This window comes from Eumetopias jubatus, unplaced genomic scaffold (assembly GCF_037043125.1).
Source record: "Eumetopias jubatus isolate StellerSeaLion01/CBP00866 unplaced genomic scaffold, mEumJub1_p1.0 scaffold_15, whole genome shotgun sequence".
Classification (NCBI taxonomy): domain Eukaryota; kingdom Metazoa; phylum Chordata; class Mammalia; order Carnivora; family Otariidae; genus Eumetopias; species Eumetopias jubatus.
Window position 1 is genome coordinate 17,681,464 of NW_028274821.1, and position 17,641 is coordinate 17,699,104.

Genomic DNA, 17,641 nt, shown 5'->3' on the forward strand with positions numbered 1-17,641 from the left:
AATGCCGTGTGCGCGTGCCAAGCAGGGCATGCTCGCGGAAGGCAAGAGTGTTCATTGGAAAGAAAAAGGCAAAGACACCGTGGAGAAAAAAAATACCAATGAGTAGTTTTGCTACTCTTAGGAAAAATGTCCAGGCCTCAGGAGACCAGGTGCAGGGATTCCCTCTTCATTTCATTCAAAAGTTGAAGCCCAGAGGCAACACAGCTTTCAAAGAGAAGTATTTTGTGCTGTCTTTGTGGTCCTAAACAATAATGACCCCAGAGTCCTAGAGAAAACCACAGGCCATGCTTCAGGCTTGACTCATAGAGTACCTTGTGTGGTCCTCACAGGGGCCACCCTCCTGCGGATCATTCCCAGACAGGCTCTCCCTACCCCCTGACAGCTAACGCCCCCAGTTCTGAAGGGATGACTGATTGATGTACATTGAGATTTGGATTTTGATTGAGGTTTTCCCGTCCCATCTGAAACCCAGCGGAAGAATCATTCAATGTCCTGTGGATGGATGCAGGTGGCCTGGGTGGCAGTGAGTAGTGATCTAATAGATTGTAAACTTTCTGGATTCTGGACAGGGAGCGGAGGAAGTGGTTGTGCAGAGGGACTGGCCAGTAGCAAGACTGTACTGAAACTGGAAAGCCCAGGTATAGTGCTTATGCTTTTCCGCCCGTAAGTAACAATGACAACAATAGTAAATAAACCGCATCTAGAGTTATTCAGAGCCTGAATTCCACTAATCCTTTGTGCTGCATTTCCTCTCCCTCCTCCTCTTTCTCCAGTGTCTAGCACAATGCCTGGCAAGTTCTAGGGGCTCAAGGGATGTGCCAAATCAGTCAAATAAACAGCATAAACTATATGTCCTTCTGCAAACGATTGAGCTTTTCTAACCTTCCACCTCTTCATCAGTTAAGGAGGGGGATAATGCTATTTGCTGAGTCTGGTTTCAAGATCAGATAACATGGCATACCTTATGCAATGTGTAAAATGTCATAAAGCGGTAACTTCATGAGTTATGAATTTCACTTTTTGAATTTTATGAACTTTAAATTTATGAATTTTGAGTTTGCAGATATGGTTCAGCTGAGGGAAGAAGGGAGAAAAGTGGAGCCCTAGGCAGATAAAAGAATCATTACCCAAAGCTAAAGATGTGATAGGTTAATTAATCTCAGATACATTTAACCAATCAATGCTGAAGAAGAAAGATCAGAGGGGCTAGGCAAAGGAGGGGAGAAAAGGGGCCGGTGGGGGTTAGAGGGATGGTAAATACTTCAGAGGCCAGTGGAGTTATTTACATAAAGGATACATTTTCTTTTCAGGAGAAATCAACCTATGCCACCAAAAGAGGGAGGGAGGTTGTTCAGCAGAAACGGGGTTAATCCAAGCTCACTCCTGCCCACTGCAGTCACAGCGCTGGAGACGGTCGCTGGAGACGGTAATGAAGCCGGCGCAGGCCCGTATTTCATCTGAACTTCCTCTGTGGTCCTTTTTATATTGAAGTCTCTCACTGTTACAGGGCCGCACTTGGACAAGTTGGAAAACTTTTCCCTTGGTGGAGAAAAAGCCGCCCCTCATCAGACTCAGTGGAACGAATGAATGAAGTTATTCCCTTGGCCCAACGTCTCCATCCCCTTTCATACCAAATATTCATAGAAACATCTTTGCTCAGTTCTGCGACTGGAATTTTACTCTCCCGTGGCTTTGCCTCGTATCAGATGCACTGATTTCGAAAGTCAGCAGGCAACAGACTTGGCTTTGGAGCCACCGTGGTTGGCTTTTAAGAGTCGATGCGCCCTACGGTCCTGTGTGGTAGCTTCTCCCGCGAGCAGAGTGTGTAAAATAAACAGTTGCTGAAAAGCATGAAGAATTAACGAAATGAAAATCTCGGGTTATTTGTTCGGCAGTTGACACGCAAGTGACCTTCCTTAATACTTCGTTGTTTAAGGAGGTTCAGAGCTAGGATGAATGAATCTTCGGGGCGCTTGACTCTCACTAACGTGTAGATCTCCTTAGTCTTTCGGGAAGGGGACGGTAAGTTGATTCGAATCCAAGGAGGAAAGGAAGAGAAGGGGGCAGAGCCGGACACCGGGAGCTCTGCTCCCAGCCCTGTGGAAAGACTCGCTCTTGCCGCCCGGGACCCTTGGAGGTTAGAGCCCGGAGAACCCGGCGGCGCTAGGACCTGGTTGGTGCCTGGCTGAGGCCGCGCTCCGGCGGGCGGAGGAGGGAGAGGAGGAGGGGGCTGTAGGAGAGGAGGGGTGTTAGGGGGGCGGGGGGAGTCATTTATGCAGAGCAGGCGCTGCTGCCCTTGCCACTCACACTCCCCGCGCGCTGCTCGGAGCCGGAGGGAGCGCAGGGAGCAAGCTAGCGAGCGCTCGGAGCCCGGGCCAGCAGAGGGGGCGCCCGGCCGCTGTCTGCACCGCCGCCTCCGCCGCGCTCCGGGGCCCGGGGAGGAGCGAGGGCGAGTCGGAGAGTCGGGAGCCGAGCCGGCGAGACTCAACTGCAGGAGGGCGCCCGCCCCACTCCGCCGCCTCCTGCGCCCGAGCCGGGGAGCCCCCGCCGATCGCCCTGCGGGCCGGAGGGCAGGGAGCACAGGTCCCCGCAGCCCCAGGGATGGTCTAGGAGCCGGCGCGAGGCTCGCCATTTGCTCCCAGCCGGGGCTTGCCGCCTGCTGCGGATCGCCCAGGGCTGTGCGCCGCGGCGGCCGGGGGGCTGCGCGCCGGGGCGGCCCAGGCCCGGAGAAGTTAGTTGTGCGCGCCGCTCGTGCGCGGAGTCAGCGAGCGAGCGAGGGAGGCAGAGAGGCGCCGGGGCCATGGGCTGGGGAAGCCGCTGCTGCTGCCCGGGACGCCTGGACCTGCTCTGCGTGCTGGCGCTGCTCGGGGGCTGCCTGCTCCCCGTGTGCCGGACGCGAGTCTACACCAACCACTGGGCGGTCAAAATCGCCGGCGGCTTCCCAGAGGCCAACCGCATCGCCAGCAAGTACGGATTCATCAACATAGGACAGGTAACGACAGGCTGGCCCAGTCCTTGGCCCTGAAGCTGCCGGGGCAGGGGGAGGCCCCCGCGACCTCGCGCTTCTTGCCCCCTCCTTGTCAAACCCCTCTCCCCTCTTCCAGATGTGCTCTTGCAGCTGTTGCCCTAACTCTTGAGCGATTTTTTTTCTCTTTCATACACACACACACACACGCACACACTCCCCAAAGTTACCGGGGTTGGTTTTGTTTACTCTGTGTTTTTTGTTTGTTTGTTTGTTTGTTTGTTTTTGCAAGCCACGAGGGACAGGTAGGGTCTCTGGAAAAATCCGGAGTATGCATACCCCCGTGGTGGTTTCAGACCCGACCGGATCTTTCGACCTGGAAAGTCGGGGAGCACTGGTAGCCTGAGCTCTTTTGGGGTGTAGGGGAGGGTGAGGGCGCTCCTTGCGGTTTCTGAGACCCAGGGTAAGGAGAAGGCGAGGAAGGGAAAGCCTTTCCTGCTCGGACCTGAATTTAGTCCAGAAAGTAGTTTGCTTCTCTTGGGGGAGAGAACCACTGGGCGCTGGAGGCGCAGGAGGCGCGGGGACTGGAGCTGGGCGAGAAGAGGGAGGCGGAGGGACGGGAAGAGAGGGCCGAACCCGGCGTGAGCGCAGATCTGGGGAGACACCTCCCCGCTGCCTCGTCTCTCTCCTGGGATCCGCGTCGGGGGCTCTCGGAGCCGGGTAGAAAAAGGAGGTGGGGAACTTCCGAGCCCCGCTGACTGGGTTCTGCTCTGGGAGAACTGCAAGCCTCCCCGCGGATTGGGATGTGCGGGGCCCAGAGGCGGCGCAGTGGGGAGAGAGTTGGACCGGCAGCGGGGCGCGGGGTTCTGGCGGGGTGCCGCTCCTGGGCTTTCGGCAGAACTGCCCGGCTGGGGAACAATGAATTAAATGGTGATATGGGGATGATTGGAAGCGCAACAGATTTGGAGGTGTTTCTGAGCTAAGCGGTGTTGATTTCCTCGCTCTCCTTCCTGCAAGAAATGGGAGTGGAGAGGGCTGCGTACATGGGCCCAGAAAGTGACCCGATCATTCCCCCCCCCCCGCGCAACCCCTTACTCACACCCCTTTCACTCACTTCTTAAGGCCTGGCTGGAGGAGGGGGCTCTGGCCAGACCCTGGCCTGACTCTGCCGGGGATGGGGGGGTGGGAGGCGATGGTGATGGGGCACCTTCGCAGCCGACCAGCTTTGGGGACTGCTCCGGATGCAGGTGCCCTGCGTGCTCTGCAGGGGTGAAGGGAGAGGAAGGTGCTGCTGGTGCAGCGGGTCCAAGAGAGCCCAGACGCTTTCTGATGCCATCGCGCTCCAGGTCCAGGAAGGAGAGCCCCGGAGCGCAGGGACCCGCAGCTGCCTGGGGGCTGAGGCACTGGAGGGAGATAGGGAGCGCTGGGGTGTTCAAAGGAGCTGGAGTCTGAGGTTTGGGGCTTTGCGGGTCCAGAGGGAGGACGTGTCCCCGAGAAGCCAGTCCCGTGGAGGGCTGAAACCAGGGCAAGGGGCAAGGTCTTTATCCACCCCCGCCACGCCCCCTACACACACACACACACACACACACACCCCAACACACACACACACACACACACCCCAACACACACACACACACACACACACACACACACACACACACACACACACACACACACACCCCCCAAGGTCTGCATCTAACATAACACACCAGAAGAAGGTAAGGGAAGCCAGCCAGATTTTGTTGCCTGAATGCCTGTCATCTTTAGGAGAGTCCCATTCTGACAGTTTGTTAGGATTCTACTAGCTTCTTATTTCGTCAGAAGAAAACAGTCTCTTTCTCCTTTTACATGAGCTTAAAGTTGGGTGCTGGTGTGACCCTGAAATGTAACTGGGAACCCTAACAATGAATGTTAATAATCTTTCTAGAGATGCATCTCTCAGGTTCAGCTAACAGGGAGCATCTCCCATAGAGGAGACGTAATTAGAAAATAAGTTCTTGATCATACATGGTTTTTTTGTTTGTTTGTTTTTGTAACCTGCAAAATGACCATTTTGGGTGGCTATTCCCCCACATTCAGCAAATTGGAAACCCAAGACCCTGGAGAAGTTGACCTGCACAGGATCACCCAGCTAGACGGTGGCAAAACCGTGGTTCAAACCTAGGACTCTCTGGCCCCAGCCTCCTCCTGCATGAATCCTGCCTTTTAGGGTATCCCCCCATCCCATAGAAGGAAGGAGGCACAAAGGAACAGCCCCAATTCCCTGAATTTTGATTTAGTGGCTCATAGACTGGAAGCAAACATTCAGTATTAATTCATAGATTCTTAGTTCAAACAGACCTGGACTTCTTGACTCTAAGAAGCTTCATGGCTTGCAAGGGCAGAAATACCTGTTTCTTTTTTTTTTTAAAGATTTTATTTATTTGAGAGAGAGAGCATGAGAGGGGGGAGGGTCAGAGGGAGAAGCAGGCTCCCCGCTGAGCAGGGAGCCCGATGTGGGACTCGATCCCGGGACTCCAGGATCATGACCTGAGCTGAAGGCAGTCGCTTAACCAACTGAGCCACCCAGGCGCCCCAGAAATACCTGTTTCTTAACGAACTCATTAAATAGAACTTAGATATTGCAGAACCCGTCAGAGTGAGGGAGGAGATTCTGCCCCTGAGCCCACTTTGAACAAGCGGACACTGCAGGGTCCTGTGACTTCACCTGACTCTGCTTACAGGGGGCCTTCTAATGATGAGCCGTGGCTTTTCATCAAAAAGTAACGCGAAGAAACTTTCCGTGCAGGTGACCCCAAACACTATTTATTGTGGCTTTTACAATGCCAGTGAAGAAATTTAGTGCTTTCAAAGGTTACAGAGGACCCCTTGAACTGATGCCATAACCAGTGTAAAAAAGTCAGTGAGTCTTACAGTGTGAGGTGTTTGCTCTGTAGATCAAAGGGGAGTAACCCTATGCTAAGTCTTTGGGATGGTAAATTGAGTTCACACATGCTCTGTCGATGTACTGTAAGGGCCAAACGTATATCTTATTCTTCCTTTACTGCTCTGACCTTTAACACTTAAGGCATCGTCTTGTTCTTTCTTTCCATCAGTAAACCAGTCAAGGTTCCATTGACTAATTTGCAAACGTGTCTGGAATGTTCTCCTGGTTTTACCCATTTGAGCTTGGGGTCCCACCTCATGGGTCACAAATTGGAACTGAGATCTCTTATTGCGACCGACGTTATTCATTATCTTGGTGGTGGGTCTGACATCTTGAGTGTAATCTTTTCAGGGGGATGAGGTAGTGAATTTTTCACCACCATAAAGGTACAGCTCTGACTACTCAGAATTTCCGTGTGATGCTTTCCATCGCATCTTAGCACTTAGAACCACCAGAGGTAAAATGTCTGGCCTCGAGATTTCTACAGAAAAAGAATAGGTGTGCCTCTCATGTTCATGAAAAAATAGGATATGCAGAGTTACACGAGAGCAAGCGAGCAAACAGGCAAGAACGACATGCTCGACTTCCGGGAAGGGAAGAAGAATGAGGCTTATCTTGCTGTTGGCTACAGAGATAGCATTATGTTTTGGTAGGTTTTCCGCACAATGTTAGTATTTGTGAATGGCTATGCCTTGAAAATCTGAAATGATGCCATAATCACTAGTAGTAGTTGTCATGTTGGTGTGTATCACGTCTTGCTTGGTACGAGTGCCCACTCTAGAATTCCCTGTCTTTCTTCCCCTGCAACCCCTGACTACCAACCCCCCTAGGCTCCGGTATGCCCTGCCTGTTGGCCTCACGCAGATGGAAGGGAGGCCTGGGTCCCCCCTCCCAATCGGGTGCTCTGACTCTTTGAACTAACAGAGTAGTGGTCAGAGGGTAGCAGTGACGGAAAGGAATGAAGACCTGACATGTTAATTGTGAACCTTTGTTTGGACTACCTCTACAAACCAGGGGGCTTAATTTCTGGTTATTTGAATTCAGGGAGAAGGTCCCTTGTGAAGGTTGTTTGCGATGTGCAAGAGCTGTATTTATCCTTCTGTGAATTGCATACAATCCTGGATCCCAGGCTGAGACTGCCAGTAGCAAAAAGCTCTCCTCAAACCATGTAACTTATCTTGAGCAAGATTCCGGAAGGATAAAGCCAGATGCAAGCAGTATTGGGGAAGTATTTGACCTGGAGTTCCCATTGGAAGCAGAGACTTGGAAACTCCAGGGATGCCCCTTGCAAGGTCTTTGAAAGCAGGAAAGTCAGTGAACTTAATGGAGCCCCTATTCCTCCATCTGTAAAATGATAAATCTCTAGATAATAGGCTGAGTTGACTCTGCATTGCTCAGCACATAGTTAGGCTTTCAGCGAAAGGTTTGTTGAATCTGAATCTGAAATAAGTGAGACTCAAACTTATTTAGATAGGGAGAAAGGAAGACATTGTTTTAAATGGGAGATGCAAAATGTGAAGATCAGGAAAATAAATTTTCAATGGCTGAGTAAAAAGAGCTAACTCAGAGCTTTGTAGACAGGGAAAATGGTTTTCCATTTCAACTAACAATATAAAATACTTTAAAAATAGTTTCTGTTGGACTCTAAACAATTCTGGCTGATTTCCCTTGGTGGTGCCTTCCTCTCTGGTTGATCCTTATTGTAGCCCATTAGATATTATAGGATAAGCTCATCAGAGATGGAAGACGGGGAAGAAAAATATCTGAAGACTGATTATTTTAGAAAGCATCTTACTGATTATTTTAGAAAGCATCTTACCATCTTACGTGAGATCATATTTGAATTTACATTTTAATTCTGAATGTAGTATGTATGAGGAAAGTTGGAAGCAGCATTTCCCAGAGATCTTTAGCAGGAAGAACTTTGTTCAGCGATCTGCCGAAGGCCTCCCACTCTGCTGATTAATTCTGACCTGCGGGTAACTTGAGATGATTGAAATGTTGATAAACAGTGGCCAGTGGGTTCTGGGCATGGATGTATGGCATTGCAAGTAGGGACGTGGCTAGCCAGCCGGGCAGAATGGGAGTGGACTGTGCTTCCCTAGTTGAATTTTTAGGCACATTGTAAATAGCAAAAGAAATTGACGTGGGAGTCCATCTGGCTTTGCGAAGGACAGCTCTTCACGCCCAAGAACCTCAGCCCTGACCTCCGTTAGCAGCTCTCACATGCTTCGTTCTCATGAGCAGGAGAACCTTTACTGGAAGAAAAAAAAAAAAAAGCAACTCAGAGAGTTTGGCCTGATGATGGTGGATCTGTTGCATTAACCTCATAGGCCAGGAATGGCTTGCATGTGGCCATTGGGATTTTTGGGGTCTATTGGAAATGAAAAACTGCATCTTTGTGTACCCAAAGGCAGCTGAATTTGCCTTATCACTGTCTTTCATGAGCTTCTATCCAGAGGTCTTAACCTTAAAGGTCGGCCAGAGAAGCAGGGTAGCGTGCTGGGAAAATGGCCAGCGATGTCTGACTCTTTGGTTAAGGGAGGGAGTCCTGACCCAGAAACATCCCCTGGGCAGGGAGGGGTATTTGTCTTGTCTGTTCTAGTGATTTGAAGCAGTGTCTGGGTTTTCCCCAAGGCTGAAGTATCTCTAGGCATCGGTGTGCCTTGGGACTTTATCTCTTGGCTAATTCAGGTGGGATGAGAAGGCTTTGGCTTCCTGGATGGGAAAAATGAATGCTTACAGACCTTCATGCATGTGAGAAGATAGTGTGCAGATATACGGACGTGTGTATATCCATATGTATATATCTGTTAATTTTTATTTTTACCAAAGTTAAATATGCATGTAATGAATGAAATTGCTCATGCAGTATTCTTCCGAGTTTCAACAGATTAGATGTCTACATCTAAAGGTAGCGAGAAAGGACTGTCAGTGCCGATAAACTCTTCACTGTGGGTTGATCCCTGCAGGGAAATGAGATCAGGAAGAAAACAAGAGTAGGGGTGAGCACATTTGAGGGCTTTTTCTCTCATTGGCCAACTCGACCGTCATTGGCTCATTTTTCAAAGAGGGGACCCTAATACCTGCTCAAGCCACGTTTCGGGGTTGCTGAGAAATCAGGTGCCTAATAATGAACACGAATATATAAAGAAAATAAGACTAGGAAGCATCACATGATCTACAGGGGCTCCAAGGAGATGCAAAGGCTGCTGGAAGGAAAATAAGAGAATGCCATGGTTGAGGCAGGTTTCTGTAGGTGGAGTGACTTGTGATTTTCTAGATTCGCGTGCCTGCTCCTGGGGATCTAGTGGGGGCTGAAAGGGGATGGAGTCAGTGTCGTTCTTCATCCTCCCTTTAGAGGACGCTGATAGCTATACTTTTTCCCTGAGAGCCATGGACAGAGGTAAAGGGCTGGGAGAACAGACTAGAAAATCAACCAGCTAAGGTTCCCCATCTCTAGGTTGGGCAGCTTTGTTTATAAGGCATAGATAGCATGAAGGATGCAAAAGAGTCAAAACACAGTCTTTTTTTCTTTTTATTGAGGTATAAGTAACATACACTGTTATAGTAGTTTCAGATGTACAACACACTGATTCAACAATTCTATACATGACTCAGTGGTCACCCTGAAAAGTGTGGCCACCATCTGTCAGCGTATGACGTTATGACAACATTATTGACTATATTCCCTATGCTATCCTTTTGCATTTGACTCAGATGTGAGTACGCGTGGAGGAGTAATGGAAAATAAAATTGAAATATAGGAATATAGGAATACAGATGGGACTCTCCTAGGTGCAGGTGTTGAAAACCCAATCTCCTACTGCTGAAATAAAACTAATAAACAATCAGATAAGGAAACAGGGACTGTTGGTTTAAACAGATGTGCATGCCTTTAGGTGTGGTTCTTTGAAAACAGAAGCTGAACCCTTGGTGCAAACAGGCCTTACCTGATGTGTACTTTCTTCATGGCAAAACCTATCCTGACCTAAACTGGCACTAATTAGGGCATTAATTTGTTGTTGTTGTTGCAGAAATACATTAATGAGTTTGAGTACAAGGACGGTGTCCTTGAGGCTGGGTCCTGTTGTATGTTTCTCATCTGACGAATTCTGAATTCTGAAACACTTCTAGATCCAAGAGTTTTTTAAAAAGGTGATTGTGAGTCCGTCCAGCTGCAAGTCCAGAGGTAGTGCTAATGTCAGGGATTTCTCTGTTTCCCTGTATGAGCTTTATTCTCACACAGGCCCTTTCCCCAAGACAGCAAAGCTCCTACGATTCTTAGTACCTCCCTTACCTGCTGTTGAAATTAACCAGTGAAAAAGATTCCAGTGACTGACTTCCTGATAGGGTCATCTCTCTACTCACAGGCCACTGACCTCGTCCACGGGGATGGCCACATGTGGGTGAGTCACCTTGGGTCACATGTTCACCCTTGAAGTGAGGGAGACGTTGACCACTGATGGGAGGGACGGTTCCCCCAAGGGAAAAGGGGGTGCTGTAGCTGGGGAATGAGGGGAAGCAGAAGCGGGACTTGAAAACTTTCTCCTACAGATCGGGTTATACAAGGCTTTAAATGCTTAGGCTAGGGAGTTTCAAGTTCATCATGTAAGATAAAGAGTTACGTTGAAGTTCCCTGAGAAGAGGCAACAACCCACTGACTCAGCCAACATGAGAGTCCACCATGTAACGCATGAGACATTCTCTGCTTTCCAGGAGGTAGGACATTTTTACTCATAGCTGTCATTCAATGCAGGACAGATATGAACGGGGTCACAGGCTGCACAGTATGGTTCGCCTGGGACGAATCTGCTGGCCTCAGTGTGTGCAAGGAGCTGGAGGAGGCAGAGAGGCTCTTGTGTTGGCAAAGGTCATTGGTAATGAAACAGAAGCTGAGACAATGGGAAGAGAACAGCTTTGGGATTCTTGCAGACGTGGATTCAGTATGGCTCGGGGTCTTAGTGGAGGTGGAGGGTGAGGAGGAGGGTGAAGGTGAAGGTAAGTATCAAGTTTATGGCCACGGGACCAGGAGGATGGTGGACTCATTTATGGAATCAGGGCAGTCTGCAGGAGCGCTTTGAGAACAAAAGGATAGTTTCAGGCTTGATGTTGTTGCTCCAGAGGAGGGCACGCAGATTGAGTAGGATTGCTAAGGGATGTAGCCTGAAGAGTGGAGAGTGGAGGGGGCTGAGGATAGGGCTTTATGGGAATCTCTCCACTTAGGGGTGAAGGGATAAAGGGACTATTGAGGGTCACAGAGGCCCTGAAGGTAGAGCCTGGAAGCCACGAGAACGGGCGTTCCCTTTCTAGGGTGTACACGAGTGAGAAGAGCTGTAGAGAGAATCCGGCATATGAGAACTGAAGCGTGGCATAAAGATTTGATGATGAAGAGGTTAACCGCAATCTTGGTGCCAGAGCTTGGTTGAATAATGAGGGGAACTCGGGGATGTGGGACAGGAAATGAGTACGGAAGGTTCCGATTACACATTTGCATACCTACCTATGTTCTTGCCCTCTGCCTCCTGGATGCCCTGGGGTGGCTAGGATCACAGGTCTAGAACCAAAAGGGTTTGAATCCTAATACTGCCCCTTCTGAGCTGCGGGGCTGTAGGCAAGCGCCTTAAGGTCTCCGTGTGAAGAAGAGCCAACAGGATTTCCCTCACAGAGTCAGTGAGAGGATTAGCTAAGAGAAGTTAGCAATAGTGCCTGGCACGTACGACATACTCCGTGGGTGTCCGTTGTTATAGCTTGTTTTTTATTTTTAACCAAGTGATGCTCAGTTTCTATATACAGTTTCATCCTGTTGTTTGCACCTAACATTATATAGTGAGTCTTTTCCAGGGTTATTAAATAATTTTAGACAGATTTTAATGGCTGCATAATTGAAGGTATCCTATGTTATAATTAGTGTGACTGTACATCCTATTTTGCCAGGGATAGTCCTGGCTTATGCGTTACCTCCGTTAAGTATTTTTTGACACCCTCTTTTTCCTTTCAGACATGTCTGAGTTTGGAAGAGAAATGATGTGGTTACCCTAATTGTTTGCGTATTTGTGTGTGTGTGTGTGTGTGTGTGTGTGTGTGTGTGTGTGTGTGTGTGTGTGTGTGAGAGAGAGAGAGAGAGCGTGTGTGTGTGTGTGTGTGTGTGTGTGTGTGTGTGTGTGATTGCACATCTTTTCACTAGCTGGGAACCAGAGCCATGCCTCTGTCTTGTTTGTGTCCCCAGCATCTAGCAAGGTGTGCACTTGGGATAGGAAGCATTACATGGGGAGAAATAGGTTTGGAAGGGCAAGAGGAGCACTCCCTGTTTCCTTGAGACTAAAGAGGAATGAAGGGTGAGTGGAGATGTGGGGGAGTTCAAGGTGAGGGGAAAGGAACATACGTGTCAAATAGCTCAATCTCACGAGTCACTTCTGAGGTGAAGGACACCTGCAGAGACTGGGGAGAGCTGGGTGAAATTGGTGTCCAGGTGCTCCGGTGGTTTGACCCATGTTAAGGAAATTCTGATAAGAAGCCATAAAAAAGGATGAGATCATGCTATTTGTGACAATGGGGATGGACGTAGAAGGGTATCATGCTAAATGAAATCAGTCCGGCTGAGGAAGACAAGTACCATATGATTCCCTCATATATGGAATTAAAAAAAAAAAAAAACACCAGTGAATAAACAAACAAAAAGCAGAACCAGTGTGCGACTGATGTAGCTATACCTGTGGTGAGCACAGAATAACATGGAGGCTAGTCAGATCCCGACACTGTGCACCTGAAACCAACATAACGTCATGTCTCAGCTAGACTCAAATTAAAAAAAAAAATCAGTGATGAATGACTATGAAAAGAACAGCCGAATAGCCAGATAGCAATGAGAGTATTTGCTGCTTGTACTGAGTTATCACTCAGAAAGTAGTGCTTGACTATTCATGAGGGAACAGATGAAGCAGTTCGTATTGTTTTGTGCTTCTGTCACTAAGGCTCAGAAACCTGAGATTAGAACAGGGCAAAACAGGGAGTTAGCTTTTGCCAGGGTGAGAGAGAAGGGAAGAGATGGGTGGGAAGCTGTGGGTGGGGGGAGGGGCGGAAAGGTGGGGGAGGATGGAATCCAGTGACTCTTGAATAGGAGGGGGAGTACCTCTGAAATGACAGGACAGTGTCCAGGCTTTGAGGAGGGTGGAGGGGCCAAAATAGGCATGGTGGGTCAAAGGAATGGGGCGGGTGTAGGAGCTGTGAGTACAAAATCAAAATGGAGGGCCAGTTAGACCGCAGTAGCAGAAGTGAAAACATGGGATGGAGGCATCCCAGAGGGGGTGTGTGGTGTGTGTGTGTGTGTGTGTGTGTGTGTGTGTGTGTGTGTGTTTGGTGAGCTCCAAATTAGAGCTGTTCTGCATCATGACAAGGTTCCAGAGTAGACATGCTGGTGAGCTGATCAGGTAGAGAACAGGTGAAGGCCAGTGGGTTAGACAGAGTCAAGACAGTGTGAGGCTGGGATATTAGAAGGCTTATCAGTTTGCCTAAGATGAGGATTCCAAGTCCTTGTGCCAGCATACTCATGAGGCAGGGAAACATGACGTTTGACCCACACTGTGATTCTCTTTGGATACATTTAGGTATCATCTCTCCTTTACCCATCTGTGTGCTATTATTTGCACTGGAGGTCCTGTATCAACTTAAGGGATAAAAGACAGACCCCTGGGTGATTGCTTTCAACTCCCAAATGTGTCTTCCTGTATTTGATTTTAAAACTGAAGATTGCATTGAACACTGACTATAGAGGGAAGAGTGTAAACAGAGAATGTGAAACCAGAAATAATATTTAAGGACGATTTTAAAATGGTATATACTTTGTTACATTTTATGTTTGCCTCTACCTTAGGTTGTCATGTAGCCCACTTCTGTTATAATAAATAGTTATACCTATAATTTATTCACATGTCATGTATTCTGCCCTTTTAATTTATAGAGTATAATGAAGCTGTGTTCTGAACACGTCTTTATTTTATTCTTAGTCCAAACTTTAGTGCCCTATAGGAATAGACATACATTTTTAAATACGTGTTTTAAAAATTATTTATAGATTGCTCTCTATTTAATATATAATATTTTTAGATTGCTCTATGTATATTAGCTTAATCTTGTTTGCATTCCTATGTAATCTGATTGTTAATTTAAGGTTAACATCACAAAGGAAGCATTAAATTTCTATTTAAATCCGTGCATTATCTAAGAGGTTAACTCTGTCTTGGGAAAATTACAGTGTGGGTCCCATACCAGCATTGGAACTGGTTAAGGTTTATTAAAAGCAAGTCCTTCCCTGCTGCCTTTCCATACATACATATATATAATATATATCTATATATTCTCCGTATATATCTGTATTTGTACTAAGTACCCAAGGTCTGATATTTTTGTAATAAGTACTGAAGGTCTGGTATTTCTCTACTCTGAGAAGCTCTTCCAGCTGTAAAAATATCCCAGCTCCCTCCATGTCACTGTTCCCAGGCTTGTGCCTTGTTTTCACTAGTTGATGTTTCTCAACCAAAATAAAACTGGGCAGTGCTCACTAGTTTGAATGCAGTGCCGGGGGAGACCCTTCCAGGGCCTTTAATCTTGTAAGCAGATATCCAGAACTATAAGTTTAGAAGTTTACTGCATACTCAATCCTGGGCCTATTGTACTTACTTGCACTTAACTGATACCTATTTTTTTTCCTGTGTGTATGCAACCCCATTCATCAATTTCAGAGTTTTTCAAGAGAAAACTAAATTGTAGGCCACTTAGGATTTATTACAGCCCAGCTCCCCACGAACGCTTTTTTCTTTGTTTCTTTTCTTTTTTCTTTTTTTTAAACTGTGGGGCATCTTTCTATTTGGTTAGCGCTCCTGAGCCAATTTGCCAAATGCTACATTCTTTGAATTATTGGAGGGTGATGTCATTGCTTCTGGGCTGGTTGGACAGTGCTCTGAGAACCTGTAACCAAACTCAAGACAGAAGGCAGGTGACTTGCATTCCCCTCTAGGTCCCGCCCTGTCACTAATTTGCCACACACGTCGGAGCTGGTCGGAGACTTTCTCTGTCTTAAAGGGTTGGTTTTATTCATGGCTTTATTTAAAAATAGTTATTGAAGGACATGACCGAGGAAGTGAAAAGGCAAACCACCCAATGGGAGAAAATATTTGCAAACCATACTTGATAAGAGAGTTAGATCCAGAAGATGCCCTCTGGACAAATAGCCCGATTAAAAATGGGCATAAAGGATCCGAATGGACATTTCTCCCAAGAAGATATATAAATGGGCAATAAGCACCTAAAACTATGTATAACATCAGGGAAATAGATGCCAATCAAAACCACAGTGAGATACTAGGTCATACTCACTTGGATGGCTGTAATCAAAAAGACAGATAATCACGAGTGCGGGCAAGGATGTGAAGCCATTGGAACCCTCATACGTTGCCGGTAGAATCGTAAAATGATACAGTCACTGTTGGAAAACACTCTCGCGGTTCCTCAAAATGTCAAACATAGAGTTACCATATGACCCAGCAATTCCACTCCTAGCTATGTACCCAAAAGAAGTGAAAACCTTTGTTCACACAAAAACTCCAAAAAGTGGAAACAACCCAAATTCTCTCAACTGATGAATGGATAAACAAAATAAACAATTTTATTTTGCAATAAAAATGAATGAGGTACTGATCCATGCTGTAATATGGGTGAACCTGGAAAACACTCGGCTAAGTGAAAAGAGCCGGTCATAAAAGGCCACAGATAGTATGGTTCTGTTTTTATGAAATGTCCCAAATAGGCAAATCCAGAGAGATGGAAGGTAGATTAGTCACATCGGGCTGGAAGGGTTGACAGGAATAGGGGAAGGGGTATGGGTTTCTTTTGGGGGTGAGAAAAAAATGTTCTAAAATGAATTGTGGTCATTTCCACCCATCTGTGGAAATATAAAAACATTGGGCAGTTTATTTTAAATAGGTGAAATGTATAGTATGGGAAGTAGGTCTCAATTCAGCTGTTAAAAATAGTCACAGAGTACATATTGTTTATCATCCATTCTAATAGGCACGGTGCTACCATATTTGTCATGGATAAGGTATCTGCTCACATGGAGCTTATATGACAGTGGGAGGAGACAAGCTTTAAGCCAGTAATGAAATGAATAGAATAATATCAATTATGATAAGTGTCATTGGGAAGCAAAACACAAGGTGGTGAGGCGTTCTATAGACCGGGCTGGTCAGGGAGGCTCACTGAGGAGGAAGCACTTGAGGCAGAGACCTGAATATTAAGAAGGAGCCAACTCCATGGAGGTCTGGGTTGGGGGTCATGTCCATGCAGAGGGGACAGCCAGGGCCAGTGCTCCTGAGGAACAGAAAGCCGCTGATGTCAATAGTCTAGTTAACAAGTGGTTGAGCTTGAGGGTTAGAGAGAATGATTAAAGCTTATTTTGGTGCTGCCATGCCCCCGTTGAGAAGCCACCAGTAGCTCCCATTTCCTACTGTGTTCACACAGATTTCTTCTCTGGGCTTTTAAAGGCCTCTACCCACTTTCCCTGAGATACTTTTTGTGTCATCTTTCCTGTTCTGTCCCTTAACACAGCCTGGACTTCCCATTGTTCCCCAGGTATTATGCTCAGTGCTTTCCTGTTTCTGTGCCAGTCTTTCCACTTGGAATATTCACCTGTCTTCCTTGCTGTTCTGGAAATCCTAGCTCCTCTTCTTCTTCTTCTTCTTTAAGATTTTATTTATTTATTTGTCAGAGAGAGAGAGAGAGAGAAAGCACACACAAATAGGCAGAGCAGCTGGGAGAGGGAGAAGCAGACTCCCCGCTGAGCAGGGAGCCCGATGTGGGACTCGATCGCAGGACCCTGGGATCGCGACCTGAGCTAAAGGCAGACGCTTAACCAACTGAGCCACCCAGGTGCCCCACCCAGGTACCCCAGGCCCAGTTGAAGGCACATCTCAGTGTCACCTCTTTGCTATACCTTGCTCTGAAAGTATAGGTAAAATGTAGATATAGTTTGCCCAAAATTCTCTTTGGAAATTTAGTTAGTTTTTCTTTCTTTTTTCTCCCCCCCCTCCTTTGGGGTATTTAATTATTATTCTGTAGCATCTCAGATGGCCTCATTCTATATAAATAATCATTAAATGTCAGTTGAATCCTGAAGTATTTTATAGACATGCAATGTATATAAAGAGAAAAGTCTAAACACTGGAGAAAAATTACAAAAGAATTCTATCCAGTCAATAAAGATGGCTAACGGTGTATGGTATATTCTTTAAAGGAGTATGTATGGGTAAAGAGCAGTGATCTAGAATTGATGAGTCATTTGAGTGTGGATTCTAAAGTCCCGGGCTTCCTGGGAACTAGCCTAACCCTTATCTTTAAGGGTTTCAGACCTTGGCATCACCAGCCGGGTCATTCCTTCTGACTTTGACTTCCATGCAAATTCTTGGTGTGAGAGTCACAGAGTGCACGGTGTGACCTCGTCCACGCAGAGCTAAGTCTCAGGTCATCCTACGACTGCTTCTCATGGAACCCCAGGAACCTCAAGGACCCCGCCACCTGTGCTCATCTTCCTGGGAGGGAGGGGGTCAATGGAAGTCCTGTGTCTGTTGGAGCAGTGAGAACAGCGCAGAAAGTTCCCCCAGTGAAAAAAATGGGTCAGTTAAGAGTTGTTTTCAGATCGCAGGCAAATTTTACTGTTTGTGTGGGATCAGCGGGTCATAGCAAAAATAAGCAGG

General features: G+C 47.2%; 1 protein-coding gene across 4 annotated transcripts in view; it reads left to right on the forward strand.

Annotated features, from left to right (window-relative positions):
- Positions 1–2,800: 2,800 nt before the first annotated feature.
- PCSK5 (proprotein convertase subtilisin/kexin type 5) overlaps positions 2,801–17,641 on the forward strand; it is a 455,891-nt gene continuing 441,050 nt past the window's right edge. For all 4 annotated transcript variants that reach the window (XM_088019243.1, XM_028094318.2, XM_028094319.2 and 1 more), the window contains exon 1: positions 2,801–2,992. In XM_088019243.1, the coding sequence (XP_087875369.1) occupies positions 2,801–2,992 (192 nt within the window). The remainder of the gene's footprint in view (positions 2,993–17,641) is intronic.